This window comes from Girardinichthys multiradiatus, chromosome 8 (assembly GCF_021462225.1).
Source record: "Girardinichthys multiradiatus isolate DD_20200921_A chromosome 8, DD_fGirMul_XY1, whole genome shotgun sequence".
NCBI classification, from domain to species: Eukaryota; Metazoa; Chordata; class Actinopteri; order Cyprinodontiformes; family Goodeidae; genus Girardinichthys; species Girardinichthys multiradiatus.
In genome coordinates this window covers 15,597,430-15,615,974 of record NC_061801.1, presented here as the reverse complement: position 1 = coordinate 15,615,974, position 18,545 = coordinate 15,597,430, and the positions used below count along the sequence as shown (strand labels likewise).

The 18,545-nt window shown below is 40.0% G+C and overlaps 1 protein-coding gene across 1 annotated transcript; it reads right to left on the bottom strand.

Moving 5' to 3' along the window:
• Nucleotides 1-2,172: 2,172 nt before the first annotated feature.
• On the bottom strand, nt 2,173-18,090 carry aif1l (allograft inflammatory factor 1-like). The gene is made up of 6 exons (XM_047373272.1): nt 17,918-18,090; nt 17,672-17,733; nt 15,365-15,431; nt 8,862-8,903; nt 7,101-7,263; nt 2,173-3,551 (listed from the first exon to the last, which is right to left on the bottom strand). The coding sequence occupies exons 1-6, from the start codon at nt 17,940-17,942 to the stop codon at nt 3,464-3,466; spliced, it is 447 nt and encodes a 148-aa protein (XP_047229228.1). The 5' UTR covers nt 17,943-18,090; the 3' UTR covers nt 2,173-3,463.
• Nucleotides 18,091-18,545: the final 455 nt, after the last annotated feature.

Here is an 18,545-nt window from a genome sequence, read left to right as displayed (position 1 = left end):
AATTTTGCCTTAACTGTAACAATCCTGCACTTCCTTCTGTCGGTCTATGATGTAAAATCCCAATGAAACACATTAAGGTTTGTGGTTATAACATGATCAAGAGGTATGAATACTTCTGCCACGTACTGTATCTCTACTTGTGTTTCACGTGAGGGTTTTCCTTTTTTTTAAATAACCAGGTAAAGACTGTTAATTGGTACACAACGACAGATCCTGACAGAAACAATTCAAGCTCACACAAAACTCCTGCTTTTCCTTTGAGTGTCCAGTAGGTGGCAATGTTCATTCATGGTTGGCAGACGCAGATAAAAGAAGGCAACCAAAGATTTCCTTCCTTGATGTTGTTTTAGAACATTAATAATTTTAAGGACCGCAAACTATAGTTCTAACTACCCATAAAGGCTGATATGATGCACCGATGGTTATAATTTGAAAATAACTAATAACTGATTAACCAAGATCATTAACAAAAATTGAATTAACCTGTATAGTTGACAATAAAGAGGGAAAACATACAGATAATGAAAGAATAAAAGGAAAACTAATTAAAAAAACTTTGAAATGGGAGAAATAGTAATTTCTTAAATAACTATTACTATAATATATATATTAATTACTAGTGGATAAATTTGAGTCTAACATTTCCCTCTTCACAGAATTGTTTTGGTTTTCGTCTTTCTCTCAGTGTCTTGGCAGTTTCTTGTCCGCAGCAGCTTCATAAGCTGCTGACAGTTTATTACATGCAACAGTGGTTATCATTTTAATTACAGAGGTGCTTAATATAATCCCACTACGCCCGCCTGTTAGCAGGCTTGTTAGAGTCCTGCTTATTATCCTCCATGCTGTTCCACACCCAGGCAACTGTTCTCCCAAATGGAAGCAGCATAAACGGCCTTCGCATACCATCCAGAATATAAAGCAGACTGAAGCCAATCCTAAGGACTATTTGCAGCTGGTGATGTTCATATGAAAACATTTATTGCTTAATCACTCACAGACACACTAAATGAACACTGCATGAAAGAAAGAAAAACATAAGGCATAAAACTGAATTGAGTTAGTGGGAATCAATATTTATACTTTTTGTGGTATGGTTAAATACATGCAATGTGCAGCTTGACATTTTGTTGTAATTGCTTTAGTTTTACATGTTTCTTGGTACAAATATGTGTAAAGGTTTAGGCTTTTATCATTAACAAATTCAAGATAGCTATTAAGGTTTATAAATGTGAAGATTTAAGCAATGCTTCATATTTTTTGTCATAGTTAGAAAAGTGGGGCTGTGTGGTCAGTTTAATGAGAAGTCAGTATCAGATCTGGAGTCCAAAACAGATTTTGGAGGCAAAACAAGAAGAGTGAATTCATTTGAAACAAAACCACTGAGCAGTTTTAGCAAATGCTATATTTTTTTTCTACAAAAAAATGCAAATGCTGCAAATCAGTTATAGCTATCACTGTCCCTTGGTCAGATTCCACAGACAAGAACTACACACAGTGGAAGTCTGTCAAGTTGCATTGAAAACAAACAGAATGCCCCCTGAAAGTCAAAATTCTGACTTGGAAAATTGGAGATTGCCATACCACCATCAGTTAAGATACAAAACTTCAGTTGAGCACATAAAAGTTTGTGAAAGTTGCAAGAATGAACAATTATTTTGCAATTATTGCACTTCCATAAACCTCTGGCCCAGATATTTAGGCTGCAAAATGTTAAGTTTGTCTTACTAATACCAGGTATGCTGGCCATTGAGTGCAACAATTTGCATAACCCACTTCCCACTTGCAACTACAACACCCTGAACTGTGTGACAAATTGCAGTCAGGATAATAAAGCAAAGAGAACTGCCATACTGTGGAAAATCTGGATGAGTCCAGTAGACTAAGCTTAACTGGAGGAGGAGATGTTAGCGGTTGGAGGGCAATCAGCATAGCAGCACCAATGTCGTTTGTGTGGGGAAATTTATGACAAACAACACAGGTTGTAAAATCGTTAATATAGTAGAAGTTAATTTGAGTTAGCCAAGACAGCTTGAAACGCACAACTACTACTCAATCACTCCACACAACCCCGCTTTAAAAACACTGAACTTAATCTGTCATTCACCGGTTTATGATTGGTGTTTCAGGGCAGAGCTTCATAACCACAATAAGCAATGCAAGAACATAACAGGCCAGTGTAAGAAGAGCCTTTAATTCCTTTGGTGTCTGCAAACAATGTTACATCTCAACACTAAAATAGGTGACTCTCCTGAAGGACTGAAAACAAATCATAAGTGAAAACCCTGTAAATGCACTAAAGTAGCAATTTAACAAGCATGTAAGATATAAGTAAAAAACAAAAAACCAATGGGCAGATAGAGGCACAAATGACAGAACTCAATTTACAAAAAAAATAACAAGATCAATGGTTGATGAAACAGGAGAGAAAAAGACAAATCAAAGACAGATCAAATACAGTGAAATAGAAAATAATGGTTAATAAGCAAAAAAAAAAAAAAATATCACTAAATATCATTCACTCAAGAAAACAAAGCAATAATATCTGTAAAGTTTACTTATCATTACTACTATCTTACCTAATATGAAACATGAATTCATGGTTTCCTGGAACTACCAAGCTAAAAATACGTGTGCTTTTCCTCCTTTCTAAAATGGCGTAAGCCTTACAGTATCTGCAAGTTGAGGCACTTGGAAAGAACATGATTGTACTTTATGTAGCGTTTTATGTGCATTTGTTCTGCTTGTGTGAAACAGCATGCAAAAAGAGCAGCGGCTCAACCTCACACACCTGAAACCGGATCAAACCCGCTGGCCGTCTCGCCACACGCTGAAACCCAAACTGTTCCAGTTGGCGTAATCTCTTTCTGCTCATCTCTCAAAAACTGTAAGTGAATTTTCAAAACGCAGGTCGCAGCACCCTGGGTCTGGTGATCAAGAGGAAATAAACTGGGCCCGTGTTCTCTGGGCCTTGCTCAAAAGCGGACAAAGACTCGCCAGGAAGAACTCCATGCAGGACTACGGTGAAGAAAATGTTTTGTAAAAACTGCTTCTTGTTTTCTGATTTTCCAGAAGTGACCTGGTCTTGCATCGTTAAGCTGGATTTTTCCAGGTTAAAAGGAAAAAAAAAAAAAATAATAAAAGTTGAAAGGATGGAGAGCAACTTTTATAGAATGAGTTTTCCCTTAAAATACAACCACAAAACACTTAGTAAAAAATTACTTATCAGTTGGATTACATGTACAACTATCACTGCTACATTTGATTTAAAGGGGAATAAACATGAATATTCACAGTCAAACATCTTTTAGTGAGTTTTAGGCACACTCTTCCAAACGACAGAAACCTTGCACACACCACTTGTTCACAAAACATCCTCGATCCCTGGTTAAACAATAATACAATATCCCATGTTGTTCCACACAGTCACAAATGGTCCCTCTGCTCCGCAGTCTGACATGAAAGTTTAGGGCAGGCTAGTGATGTCCCGTTTCGGAGGGGGTCCATCTGGCTTGCAGGGGGTGCTGTTAGCCTTGTCTTCAAAAAGCAAAACTCTGTGATGGAGGACAAGAGGAGGAGAAAAAAAAAAAGGCATGAAAGAAAGTAGAATATAAAAAGTTATTCCTCGTTACTCTTTGAGATGCATTCGAAATTATGGGTCTTGTGTGAAAAGCAGCAGAGTCAAATACATTGTGACTGCCACCGTCTGCCATCGGGGCTGATTTTGGATGAAGGTTTACACGTCAATGTTCCATTCTAAAACAAATCCAAAGTAAAACCAGCAGGTACATACTGATATGATGATGCATGACCTAGGACATCACAACTAATAATGGCACAAGAACAAAGTGAGTTTGGATGTTTGCATTTATATTGGGTCCAAGAATAATCATCCCTTTAAAAGAGAATAGTCAGGGTACATATAAAGACGGCCCGAGGAACATCTTTGGATATTCTCCCTTTGCCAATTCAGCACCCCATTTTATACCCCCACTCCTCACTTTGAGCCGTTTGTGGAGTTTCCTGCATGTACAGCCCGCTTAAAGACACCTTACAGCACCTCAAATACAATAAAGATCTGAGCTGTGACTCCATTTTAAAACTTGTCATTTCCTAATTCTCAGACCATCCTTGGTGAACTTCTCATTCATGGTACCGCTTCAGGGCCCAGTTCTATTCCAGCTTTACAATGGTGTCACATGTTCCCCAAGCACCCTCTGATACACTGTAGAACTCATGATGGGTTATATGATGGTGAGTGGGTCAGATCGTGCGGCAGCAAAACATCCCCCAACCATGACACTTCCACCTATATGCTTCACAGCTGAGGTCCTTTTCCTGGAATGCTGGATCTAGTAAATGCCAAACATGTAGTTTGTTCTGGTGTCCAAATAATCCAAGTTAATCTCATCTGTTCCAACAACATTATTCCAGAAGTCCTGGTCTTTGTCTATGCGCCCTCTGGCTAACTTTAGTCTGGCCTTTGTGTTTTTCTCAGAGAGCAAAGGTTTCCTTCTTGCACACCTCCCAAAGTTGAACTTGTGCGGAGTCTTTCTAATCGTACATGCTTGGACCGGATTTCACATCAACATTGGTAAGAGCCTGCTGTAGGCCCCGTGATGACCTTTTCAGGTTTTTGGAGACTTTTTTTTTTTTTTATAAACGCACCTTGTGGTCTGCTTTTAGGGCAGCCAGACCTGGGCATGCTGACAGTTGTTTTAAACATGAACATCCTCCACTTGTAGACTTTCTACACAGAGGAATAACTTGATTTTCTATTCTTTTGAGGCCACTTTACATCCTTTAACAAACCCAGAGGCTGCTAGAATTTTCTTTCTGATTGCCTCAGACCTTCTGATCTCACGGTGATGTTGATGTTTACTTCAACAGTCAGGAGCTTAATGTCTGAGGTATAAACAGGGCAAAACTCCTTCAGAATGCCAACTACTGATATTGTAATCATGTGTACCTGTTATGATATAGCTCTGTGTGATTTTAGTGGAAATAAATGTAGGGTTGTCCTATTTTATATTCAACAATTTTTTAAAATTACATTCTAATGAGCATTTTAAAAAAGGGCGTTTGTCCAGTTTTTAGTGTTTTTTTTCCCCCGCAAAAAAATGTTGGGTATGCAACAACCAAAAGTACGAAATGTAACATGAAATGGTCTTTTAATCTCTTTCCACAAGTCAGGTTAATTTTATAAACACAACATGCTCGTGTTATTAATATCTGCCTATTTTTCAGCCAAACAGTCGGAAAGAGGGAAGGAGGGAACGTTTAAACAGACCAAAAAAAAGTATTTTTATTCTTAGATGTTTTTATTTAAATCTGGAAAAGATGTTAATGTAACTCCATTCTTTTCCAGACTGCATAATAACCGTGAGAAAAATAGAATAAAGAGTTTCCTCTGTAATAATCATATTTTTGTCATTTTACATTACATGCTAAATAATTTAAGACAATCATTTCCAGACAATAAAAACTCTCAAAAGTCAAATAACCTGCAAACTAAAAATTATCCATGCCTATTGTTTATTAATATACTTCCTGTTGCAAAAACTAATGAATCAACTTTCAGCTGCAAATAAATTCCAAAATCAAAAATTCATCAATGTAAGTTTAAGGTGTATTTTACAGAAATCCATAGTTATAATTGATATAAAGTGTTGGTAAGAGAAAGTAGTAAACGGAAAGGCAGGATAGTAGTTTCCTGTCCACACAACACACAAAGAGATCTGACACAAGCTATTTAGAGTGAATGCTTGTCTTTAATTTCCTCTTTTGGAAAACTCTGCAAAGCCCCACTAATCCCATAAGGACTAATGATCCCAACGAGTAAAGCGGCACTACCTTCACTTCTATCTGTTTTCTCCCTCTTCTCAACATGTACGGGTAACATCTCTGCTCCCCAGCACAGCATGATGTCACAACAGATGCACAGACTTGTCACAGTGTTCCAACAACCCAGAACTGACACAAACGCCAACATAATCACTCGCTATCATTCAAATCCTAGATTACCAATCCGCAGTAACTTGGTGTCCTTTGCCCTAATGCTAACTGAGCCCTATTCGTGGAGTGTGCCCCTCAATTGTTTTCCTCTACTGGAAACTAAATCAATTGCTGTTCTGTCAAATGCTCTAAAGAAAAAAAAAAAAAAAAAAAAAAAAGGCCTTCTATAAATTTGTAGGAGCCTTCCCCTCCTACTTCCTCCCTTAAAAGATTAAAACAACACGACAAAAGAAAAGCCCCTACAAGCAACTCCAGGGGAGTGCAGGCTGTTTGAAGAGCACGCATTAAAAATGACCACACAGTACGTGAAACAGCGATGCAGCATTTCTCTGGTAAACTGACTCAAAAAGCTCAGATTTAACCTGGCATTGATTAGGTGAATCTTGATATTTTTCAAGGAAAATGTATTTACAAGTTTAACATTCTCCTTTTAGAAACATCACAAATAAATAGGATTTCTGGAAAGCAAAGCTTATCTTGCTAGAATGCAAATAAGTGGAAAATGGAACCAAGAGGAAATGAGACTTTTATAAATAGCATGCTGATGGATTATGGGATACACTTTCAAAAAAAAAAGAAAAACAAAACATTTGAAGGCAAAGTAGGAAAAGTTGGGCATTCTGATAGGTGTTTTTGGGATTATTAGATTAATCTGGGGTCCAGTGAGCTTACTGACATGCAGCAGCCATTCTAGTAATGGTTAAGCAAGGCTGACCCAGTGCACTGCTGCTGCTATAAAAGGCTTAAATGTGTTTCAGTTTTTTCCCCCTCAGTTTTTAATGCGACTATCAGTGGTTAATCAGCCTAGCCTCAGTTATATAAACCCCTAATCACAGATAAAGCTAAGGGTGTTGCCTATGGATAGGCCATCCAAATATGTTTTGTTGCTAGGGCAACCGATACCAAATTGGTAGTGACATCACTGCTGGTCATAACTGATCCTCCCCTCCGCTTGCAGATGGATGAAGCAGGTAATTGTCAACACTGACCTTGCACTCAGACATACTAACACAGTTCATCAGGAAGTTATTCACAGCCTACAGCACAAATTGTTTTTTTCCCCACAACTGATCCACACATTTACTTACAGTTTAAGCACAGCGGAGCGCTTGCCCAGCATCATCTTGACAAAGTCCCTGTAGTTGATGGTGTTGCCGCTGTCGCCGGTCACTTCAACAATCATCTTTTTTAGTTCCAAGTGGGTCTTTGGCACCCCCAGCTTCTCCATCATCCGCTTCAGCCCCATCATCTCTGAGAGAACGTGAAGAAAATGTCAGCTTAATAAGCTCTTTTACCGACAGTAGAAATGTTGCTAAAATGTCACGCGTACTGCCTGTGAAATGTTTTATAAGATTTTTTATCACAGGTACTCTTCAACTGTGAGTGACTGAATTTCCCTGGAATATTATACAATTAGTTGTTCTTTTCTATATATTAGCTTGTTTATTAGTTGGGCTATCAGGTCAGGTAGAGCCTGCAGGTAGCAGTCAAACAGACAAGTAACAATGTGACGAACTATGTTTTAAAACACTTATCTTAATAAGTTGTTTCTTAGGGTCTAATATCACTGGATTGACCCTCATAGCATACTGCATATGTGTGCCACAAATTCATAAATCAAGGTAACTGCGAGTCAAATATCACAGTAAACTTGCCCCACTTTGTGATTGGCTAAGAATACTCTGAGGACTTGGGGGCACTCACAGAACACTGAAATTTTATTTCCACATGTTCACTTGGTCCTTAAATATAGAAAGAAATTCCAAAAACAAACTAGGGTCAATGTCAAGGCATGTTGACACAGCAGAACACTTTGATTTCCACACCCTTGATCCTCATTTACATGCCTTTCAGGACAGAAGCACATCAATAGCAGCCCACATGCTTCAAAGATGTGACAGGGCTTGATGTAAACAAAATCATCCAAATTTCCTCAGATGTAGACCCATGTAACGCACATTTTTCAATATAGCGACATACTTGGAAAAATAGGAAACATTTAGACGCCAGTTTTACCGTTACTCTCAGTAAGCATGCCACTTGTACATAAATGTCTCAAACAGCTTTTCAAAAAAGGCAACTCTTTGACTAGTTGTCCGATTTTTGTGTAAGACATTTTTGACCAGTGTGCTGCCCTTGATCTGAATGGGTGTATAAAATAACCGTTTTTTATGAAAAGGTGCCTCAATCCTGCGAACAAAAAATGCTTTTTGCAGTGTAAAGTATCACTGCACAGTTTGTCCTTCCACAGTCAGGCCATTTACAGGCTGTTGCATTAAGACAGTTGAAAAGTTCAGTAAAGCTTGGCCATAGGCATTAAGCAGTACAATTGAGAGTAAAAAGTCTAATCCCAAACCAAGAATGGAAAAACATTTAGAATGCACTTCCTGATTAAAAGTTAGTTGAGATATCTAAAACAAACAACCAAATGGCATAAAACTACACATAGAAAACAACACACTTCTTCAGGTCATTCTAGAGAAGCAGCTGCCATCCCAGCTCAGCCACACGCCACCTGCTAGCAACAGTCACCCTTACCAAAATCTGGGTTTGAAACAGCTGTAGATGTAAACAGGCAGAACAAAACTGAAATTAGAAGTAGAAACTCAGCATCTGCAGACAGGCTGTAAGTGTCCCAACACCTGTTCACCTCACATCTGCTTAGGGTCATATTAAGGAGTCTCCCTTTACATCGAGGACACAACGGTGACACATGAGAATGTCTGAGACCAGACAACACACATGTGAAGTATTAATTACTGTTCCTTCCTGTCAACACTGCACGTTGGCCAGCCAAGCTGACAATTGTTATGCGAGGGCAGCAGTTTTACTGCAAGTTATTTACTCACCAATCTCTCCTTCATCATTCAGGTCAAACTCAGCATATTTATCTGCAAAAAACAAACAGAGAGAGATTATTACCTACAGTGGGAGTTCAAGCCCACCACACACCCCGCATCCTGTAGTACAAACAACAATAACTTAGCTGGCACTAGACTTGTCAGCAAAACATTTGACATGCTCTGTCCACGGGTCAAGGTCTTTGAATCTGCTGACAGTGAACATCTCAAAGTGAGAGTCATGAGCTGGTGACAATAACAGGAGAGGGTTTCAGGAGCATGTAAGGAGTAAATGTGTGGGGCTGATGTCTGAAAAAGATTTTAAAAAGTTAAAAGAGAGCTTAAAGTTCAAAAAACAAGCAGGGTGGGAAACATGTATGGGCAAAAACATCTCTGAGAAGAGTTTGATCTGAATCTTAACAGGAAAGCAGACAATATATATTTATCCTGTTAAAAGATCAGACCTGACACTGGAAGACTGGAAGACGAAGCCTTTTAACTTTGGAAAGAATATCTAAAATCCTTGGGGGTCCATTTCCATACAAAAGGGGTCTTAAACTCAAGTCCACAAGGACCTGTGTCCTTTAACTTTTAGATGTGCTCCTGGTCCAACACACCTGAAAAAAATGGCTGAATCTTATGGGTATTCCACAATGCAAATAAATGCGTAAATCTTTTTCAACACATTTATTTTCTGTAATTAAACGAAATTAATGAGCCAAGGTCGCAGCCCTAGTTTATTTACATATCTGAGATGAAATACATTACATAAATACAAGCCATCAGGCTGGATGTGTCAAAGAGCCACCCAAGTAAGCTTTTGTAGGGGGGACACTTTCTCACATATAAAACTGACAGTTTGGATAAAGGCCAAAGATCCATTGAGTGTAGCGGAATACAAACAAACACAACAGACATACAACCAACGTGTGGCTTCTGCGCCTCATGTGTATGACTGGATGTGCGGAGCGCTGTAAAGTGATGGTAGCAGCACCATCTAATGATGGTGTTACATCATTAAGCAGCGCTGGATAACACGAGTATAAATGGAACAGCATTTCTGAGAGTAACTCTCATAGATAAATGTTATTACAAATCCCCACAATCTAAAACCCAGAGACTTCCCTACAAAATGAGAAAACTAACAGCTCAAAATCTGTTCATATCCTCTTAGTCATGTCATTACACATTCATCCCTAAGGGCAGTTTTAGAGATACCAATTATTCTTCCATGAATAATTTTGGACTGCGGTAGGAAGCCGGAGTACCCAGAGGGAACCCACGCATACACGGGGAGAACTGCATCCCCCATGCAGAAAAACCTAGACTGGGAATTCAACCCAGCATCTTCTTGCTGCAAGGCAACAGTGCTACCAACTGTACCTCCGTGCAGCCCTGAAAATTGTTTTATTAGATGCCAACAAATCTGTTGGAGGTAATGTTTCAGGAAAACATCTTTGGGTTAGTACCGCAGTAACGACATCAATTATGTTTAAAATGACTGTCACTCTTTGTGTGGTTTAGCATCCAGCACTAAAAATAGACATCCACAGTGGGGATGGAGGGCAGGGAAACTCAATCAAACAGGCCAAATATATTATAGCCATGAAGAATTTGAATGTAGGCACTTGAAATATAAAATCCTACGAAACATTGTATTCAAGTCCTTTGAAATTGTGATATTGCACATACAGGTCCTTCTCAAAATATTAGCATATTGTGATAAAGTTCATTATTTTCCATAATGTCATGATGAAAATTTAACATTCATATATTTTAGATTCATTGCACACTAACTGAAATATTTCAGGTCTTTTATTGTCTTAATACAGATGATTTTGGCATACAGCTCATGAAAACCCAAAATTCCTCTCTCACAAAATTAGCATATCATTAAAAGGGTCTCTAAACGAGCTATGAACCTAATCATCTGAATCAACGAGTTAACTCTAAACACCTGCAAAAGATTCCTGAGGCCTTTAAAACTCCCAGCCTGGTTCATCACTCAAAACCCCAATCATGGGTAAGACTGCCGACCTGACTGCTGTCCAGAAGGCCACTATTGACACCCTCAAGCAAGAGGGTAAGACACAGAAAGACATTTCTGAACGAATAGGCTGTTCCCAGAGTGCTGTATCAAGGCACCTCAGTGGGAAGTCTGTGGGAAGAAAAAAGTGTGGCAGAAAACGCTGCACAACGAGAAGAGGTGACCGGACCCTGAGGAAGATTGTGGAGAAGGGCCGATTCCAGACCTTGGGGGACCTGCGGAAGCAGTGGACTGAGTCTGGAGTAGAAACATCCAGAGCCACCGTGCACAGGCGTGTGCAGGAAATGGGCTACAGGTGCCGCATTCCCCAGGTCAAGCCACTTTTGAACCAGAAACAGCGGCAGAAGCGCCAGACCTGGGCTACAGAGAAGCAGCACTGGACTGTTGCTCAGTGGTCCAAAGTACTTTTTTTTGGATGAAAGCAAATTCTGCATGTCATACGGAAATCAAGGTGCCAGAGTCTGGAGGAAGACTGGGGAGAAGGAAATGCCAGAAGTCCAGTGTCAAGTACCCACAGTCAGTGATGGTCTGGGGTGCCGTGTCAGCTGCTGGTGTTGGTCCACTGTGTTTTATCAAGGGCAGGGTCAATGCAGCTAGCTATCAGGAGATTTTGGAGCACTTCATGCTTCCATCTGCTGAAAAGCTTTATGGAGATGAAGATTTCATTTTTCAGCACGACCTGGCACCTGCTCACAGTGCCAAAACCACTGGTAAATGGTTTACTGACCATGGTATCACTGTGTTCAATTGGCCTGCCAACTCTCCTGACCTGAACCCCATAGAGAATCTGTGGGATATTGTGAAGAGAACGTTGAGAGACTCAAGACCCAACACTCTGGATGAGCTAAAGGCCGCTATCGAAGCATCCTGGGCCTCCATAAGACCTCAGCAGTGCCACAGGCTGATTGCCTCCATGCCACGCCGCATTGAAGCAGTCATTTCTGCAAAAGGATTCCCGACCAAGTATTGAGTGCATAACTGTATATGATTATTTGAAGGTTGACGTTTTTTGTATTAAAAACACTTTTCTTTTATTGGTCGGATGAAATATGCTAATTTTGTGAGATAGGAATTTTGGGTTTTCATGAGCTGTATGCCAAAATCATCCGTATTAAGACAATAAAAGACCTGAAATATTTCAGTTAGTGTGCAATGAATCTAAAATATATGAATGTTAAATTTTCATCATGACATTATGGAAAATAATGAACTTTATCACAATATGCTAATATTTTGAGAAGGACCTGTATGTACGAATGTCAAGTCAAGTTTATTTATATAGCGCTTTTAAGCAACAAGGCACTCAAGACGCTGTACATAAGGAAAAACATTACAATGATACAGAAAATCAAACAACAGAGGTAATTAAGAAAAATAAAATAAAGAGAATAGAATGATGGATAAGAAAATGAAAGGAAAATTGGACTGAAAATGTAACTAATAATGTTTAGATGGTACAGTCAAAGGCCACTCTAAACAAATACGTTTTTTCATCTTGATTTAAAGCAATCTAGGGTTTTGGTGCTTTTACAGTTTTCTGGTAGTTTATTCCAGATTAGTGGAGCATAAGAACTAAAAGCTGCTTCTCCATGTTTGGTTCTGGGTACGCAGAGTAGATTTGAGCCAGAATACCTGAGAATGCGTTGATATATTGTGCAGCTCTATTTACCAAATTACCAGAAATGAACTGTTCAGAATTGTATGACTTAATAATGCATTTTAAACTACATTTGTGATGCTTTAAAAAACAAACAAAAAAAAACTAAATCACATTTAAACACTGAAGTGACTTTCAGATAACAGTAAATGGACATTTTCTGTGTTTCTTCCTTAACTTCCCTCCTTCCTCTTCTCTAGAAGACCCCTTTGGTCAGATTACTCTAGCTATTTCTGTCCCACAATAGATGCTCTGTGTGTGTTGGAAGAGAGAGAGAGGGAGCTGTGTTAACTGTGTGAATCGTTGGGGAGAGGGACAGGACAATGCCCACCCTGTTTATAGATCCTCAGGAGGGGGCCTCCACACACACACACACAACTTTTTGAGAGGACCACTTGTTGTAGTGCAGCCTGTTGATCATCTGCAGCCTCAGAAAAGGGCTCAAATGAAAACTCAAGCCTTCAGTTGTTGCTCTTTCCTGGATTCCTTCAGCAACTATTGTGACAAAATGACAAATTTCAAGCGCTGACTTTACTTTACCCTCATTTGAACATTTGTGTATCTGAGGAAATTTGATCCAATCTTGGTTGTTTGCTTGCGAGTTTACTCCCATCCATATCTTTCCCCAACTGTTATCTGAAGCAGGTTTCTATTTTATAGAGACTTGCTGATAAAATAGCTGAAGGAGGAAGATAACACCACAGAATATCTCTGCCACTTTGGTTTGCTGATAAAGAATGTTTCCCAAGCCTTCAAAAGACTGGCAGACAATGACCTACAAACTAGACAGGAGCTTCAATGATTGCATCTTTTCATCCAAGACAAAGTTTAAATTCCAAACTTCATTTTCCTGGAATATTTGATACTTTGAACTGTGCACTAAATGTAAACTATGAGAGAAACTTCTTGGCATATTTCCTATGAACTGTGATTACTCAATAAGAAGTACATATTGCTGCATATGATTAAAATCTAAACACAAATTTTGGACCAACAGAATACAAAACGTCATTAGTAGGAGAGTAATTACACATATTAAGTCAGAGTTTGGAACGTAACTCAGTTGTACGGTCCGGTTTGGTAGCTCTACAGGGTATAAGTCCAAAACTGAAAGGTATCCTTCTTATTAAAAGTAGTAACATTTAAAAAAAGAATTTGTTTTGGAGCCCCATACACTCGTGCCTGGTCTAGTATGTACCCTTCACCCAATGACCCCTCAAGACAGGCAACAGCCCCCCCCCGCCCCCTTGCAAGGATAAGTGGGTAAAGATAATGGATGGATTTATTTCAGTACTTTGGGCTTAACTTCCAGCCAAAATACAAGGGTTAGGGTTCGAAAACACTAAATAGCCATAAAACACCACCATCTTGTTCTTGCCATGTCTCTTTTGTAAAGGAAAGGTTAAATGCAATGAGACATTTACCCATATGTAAAAATAAAGGATACAAAATGAAGGGCACTGGTGCCTTGGAGCAATGGATGAGGGTTTGACTCTTAATCCTTTTGTTGCATACAGTGTTGATGTCTTCCCCGTATATGCAGGTACCTTGCAGGTACTCCAGCATCCCCCCATGGTTCAAAAAGATGCTTGTTAGGTTAACTAGCTTCTATAAATTGCCCTCAGGTCTCTGTGTTTGTGTGCACAATGTTTGTCTGTGCTGCCCCGTTATTAACTGGCGACCTGTCCAGGGTGTACCCGGCTACAGCTCAACGACTGCTAGAGATAGGCACCGTTCCTCCGTGACTCTGACAAGAAATAAGCAGGTATAGTTAATATATGGATAGATATACAGGACATTAGAAATATCTAGTTGTCTATTTAATACTTAACCACATCAAGTGTTGTGGGTGGAGGATAAAACAAAAATTTACTTGCTGAAGCAGAACTTTCTCAAAGTCCAGACTTAAAAGTAAGCAGGTAGGTATTCAGGCTTCTGTGTATCATTAGTAACAGTCATTATTGAATTGCTTTGGTGTGGAGAGATTTGGCAGTATCCGTATCTACTGATTCTCACAGGACTAAACAAAAAGCAATAAAGTCCTAACAATTATGCATAAATCATCACGAGAAACTCAATGCAAATTTAATATAGAGAAGGATGTTTGAAAGTGGTAAAGAGCTGAAATGATGGGATGTTATTGGTGGCTAATAGCTGTCAGGGTGCTGACCTCTGGGTCACTGGGACAGTATGGAACAGAGAAGGAAGGAAACAAATAAATAAATTGGGCCCTCACAGGGCCTGGGTGCTGTTTATATATCACTGCCCCATTTCCTCCAGCAGGCCCACACACTAAGTAGGACACTGTAGCATATATCCCATTTCCAAAAGTTATTAGAATAAATCACCATATGTCTCTCTGTCATGAAGATTACAACCAGAACTTACATTGAGCAAAAGAAGGGGAACAAAAAAAATGACCCAACGAAACAACAGATACATACACATGTGGTGGTGGGATGGATGGTGTTTGCAAATCTTGCAACTTTGTTCCAGTAATTAACTCACAGCAATGTTTTCTGTTCCCAGAAGCTCAGAGTTTGCTCAGCAAAGTTCTGAATATTCAAACAACAAATGGAGGAACGCCCCGGCACATTCCTCTCCGGTCAATGTAGACTTGGTGCTGCAAATCTTTTTGGAAATCACAGCAGCCCGTCTTTCCCACAGAGAAAAGCAAAAATGCCCACCACCAAAGTGGCCGACCAGCAAATGAACAACTGCTGAAGGTTGGACAAAAACCCAGAAAAAAAAAAAAAAAAGAGACAATCAGACTGGGAGATACGGGAACAGCTGATGGAAGGTACTTACTTTTTAAGCTTTCCAGTTTCTCTGCCAGGCCTTCTTCGTCCCTGTATTTCTGGTCTTCCAGGTATTCCTGAGAAAGATGAAGAGAGGTGATAAAACTGAAGGTTATCGAGAAAAAAAAAACAAAAAAACAAAACACATAAAAACAGGTTTTGCATGTCGAGATGACACAGATACTCCATAATACTGTTTTCATACTTTCTTGAAGTTTCTTAAGATACCAGCAGCATTACACAACTCAGAAATTGCATTGATCTAACTGGCTCGTATCTTGCGGTGCTCTTCTCCCTGGCTTGTCACCACTTAATTACTGGGGCACCTCATGAGGGAGTAGGAGAGCCTGAAGGGAGCTATTCTAATAAAACTATAATGGTGCAATATGCTGTGTGGGAGTCATCCTCCATCTCGGAGACGGAGCAGCGAAAACAGAGCCTGTCTGTTTTCTACACCGACTTCTGTGCAAGTGCAGAGCTTGCAACCAAAGAGGATAACCGTCACAACTGAATGTTCATTAGTGCAGCCCGACTCAGCTGACTGCAGCCTCCCTGCAGGAATGTCCTCTCACATGCATGAGCACAGAAGCACGTCCAAACAAGTGCAGCGCCTGTACATCAAACCATGAAATCTCCTACCCACAAACAATGCTGCATGTGAATCAAAACAAAATATTGTACCTCTATCCAAATATTCTCTTTGATGTTTTGTGATACAGTTGTGTGGTCTGCGGTACATTTTCCATTTGGTGGAAAACAATCGAAGTAAACAGGAGTGCCTGTGGCATAAATACCTGATCAAATAAAATAAAATAAACAAAGACAACAAGACCAATTTATTATAACCATTCCATTCTTCTGAACCATGCACTGCCTTACCAGGCTTTTATTACTCAAAATATTTCCGAATCATCGAGCTGCTTTTACTCCAACAGGCTGGGCAAGGACAGGATTATTCAGCCAGCAGGACCGTGGTAACTCTGGAGGAGCTGCAGAGATACATAGCTCAGATGGGAGAATCTGTCAAAATGACTATTAGTCCTGCCCTTCACAAATCTGGCCTTTATGGAAGAGTGGCTAGAAGAAAGCCAAATCTGAAAGAAAACCATAAGAAGTCATTTTGAAGTTTGCCAAATGTCATGCAGGGGAAACAGCAAAAATGTTGAAGCTCTGGTCAGATGAGACCAAAATAAAACTTTCTGGCCAAAGTCAAAAATTCAATGTATAGCCGAAAGCCATGAGGGCACACCATCCTAAACACATCATGCCCATGGTGCAACATGGCAGAAGCAGCGTCATGGTGTGGGGATGCTTTTCTTCAGCCATGAGGAACAAGCTGGTCAGAGGTGACAGAAGGATTGAAGGAGCTAAAAACAGGGCAATCCTGGAAGACAAACTGGCAGAGCAGGACATAAACATACAGCCAGAACTGCAATACGATTGGTTTAGATCAAGGCATCTTCATGTGTTTGAATAAACCCAGGCTGGTTGAAACAATATGCAGTAACAGTTCAAGGGGTATAAATAGTTTTGCAAGGCACTGTGAACAATCTGATATAATTGACCTTCTGCTAGGAGTGTGAATGAAACAAGACACTGTGCAAAACGTCGTTGATTTAGACATTTCTGCGTTATTGTCCGATTTATGGTGGAAGAACCATGCTTGGGTTATCTCACCTTCCATTTCTTTAATGAACAAACAAAAGCGTATCTTATCTTCAGATAGTGGGGACAAGGAGTGCCATGCATTAAAATGTAACAAGCTGCATCAACCTGCTTTCCATGCGGCCGCTGCAGCGGTGATCTGATAACAAGCGGCTGGCCAGAGCATATAGAGGAGAGAAGAACAGATTATAGGTCAATCTTGTTAATCTGAGGGAACACTGTCGCAGATTTCTGACGCGAAGAGGCCTCCATGCGAAACAAAGAGCCCATTCGGACACCTGTTCTTGCACAAGGGTGAGGAGGGAGAAGGCAGAGCGGCTACAACAGATCGATGTGGTCGGGTCAGAGGCGAACAGTCCTCAAAGGCATTCATGTGCAAAGGTATGCGGCCATTCAACAAGTGCCAAGAGACTACAAGGTGGAAATAAATCAATAAAAGTCATCACCGTTATTGCAGCGGTCAGCTTCACTCCAACATAAACTGTATGAATCAGCCACAGCGCGACTGAGAAAGCTGCTCTGTCGTAAATCCTCAGTGAGCCGCCGGACGGACGGCAGCACGTTCAGAAAACGAGGCCAATACCAAGTCAAGTGTTCACGACCTCATTAACTCGGATGCTGTCAGAGGCTCACAGAAGGACTCCACTCCTACCTTGTTAATTTCCTCCAGCTTCTGCTTCTGCTGCTCCTTCAACAGACCGAAAGCTTTCCCGCCTAAAAAAGAAAGAAGGATAAGGTTATCCCAGTAATAAACAGAATAATGCCGCCTCAATCTAGTCTTGGACTGGAGCCAGTCGGCCTCCGACGCTCTGTTGTAAGGACTCAAAGCTTTAGCTACCGGCAGACACAGACGAGCTGAAAATCACACACTTCAATTCGTTGTCGCTTTATTTGTTACCTTGCATGTTTTTATTTGAAGGCATCCTGGAATTTATCGGGAACGCTTGGAGCCGCCAGAGAAAAGACTAAAATATCCGCGCCAGCAGGCTGCCGTTACTGTACGCAGCGGTATTACTCCTATTTAAAGATTGGGCTCAATGGACCACTCGGCACCGGCGTCAAGTGTGACGCAGGCATGGACGAGATATCCGGTCCGATTTGTCAAAATAAACCACTAGAGAGGCGCAAACAAGTTTTTAAATGTGTCTCTTAGCGCTTTTATTTCCTCCAGGAGGTACAAGCGTCTGCTTAGAGACAAAGCATCTCCTAAAACTTGTTGACCAATGCATCATCTGTCCACTTAATAATTACAATTACTCCTAATAAAAAAAAATAAAAAAAATTCTGCAGCATGTTTTTATTCTGGGAAAAAAAATTATATGTATAGCTTAACAGTCTGTGTACCGATTGTTCAATTAGGAGTTAACAATAACCGTTGATTACTTCTCCTCACATCTATCATTCATATCCTGTTCACCAGATATTATTGGTATTTTTGAATGCCTTTATAAATAACAATTTAATATAGAATCAAACAGATATTTGCAAAATTCCAAAAGTAAAAAAGGAGCAGGTGAGAAGCATGG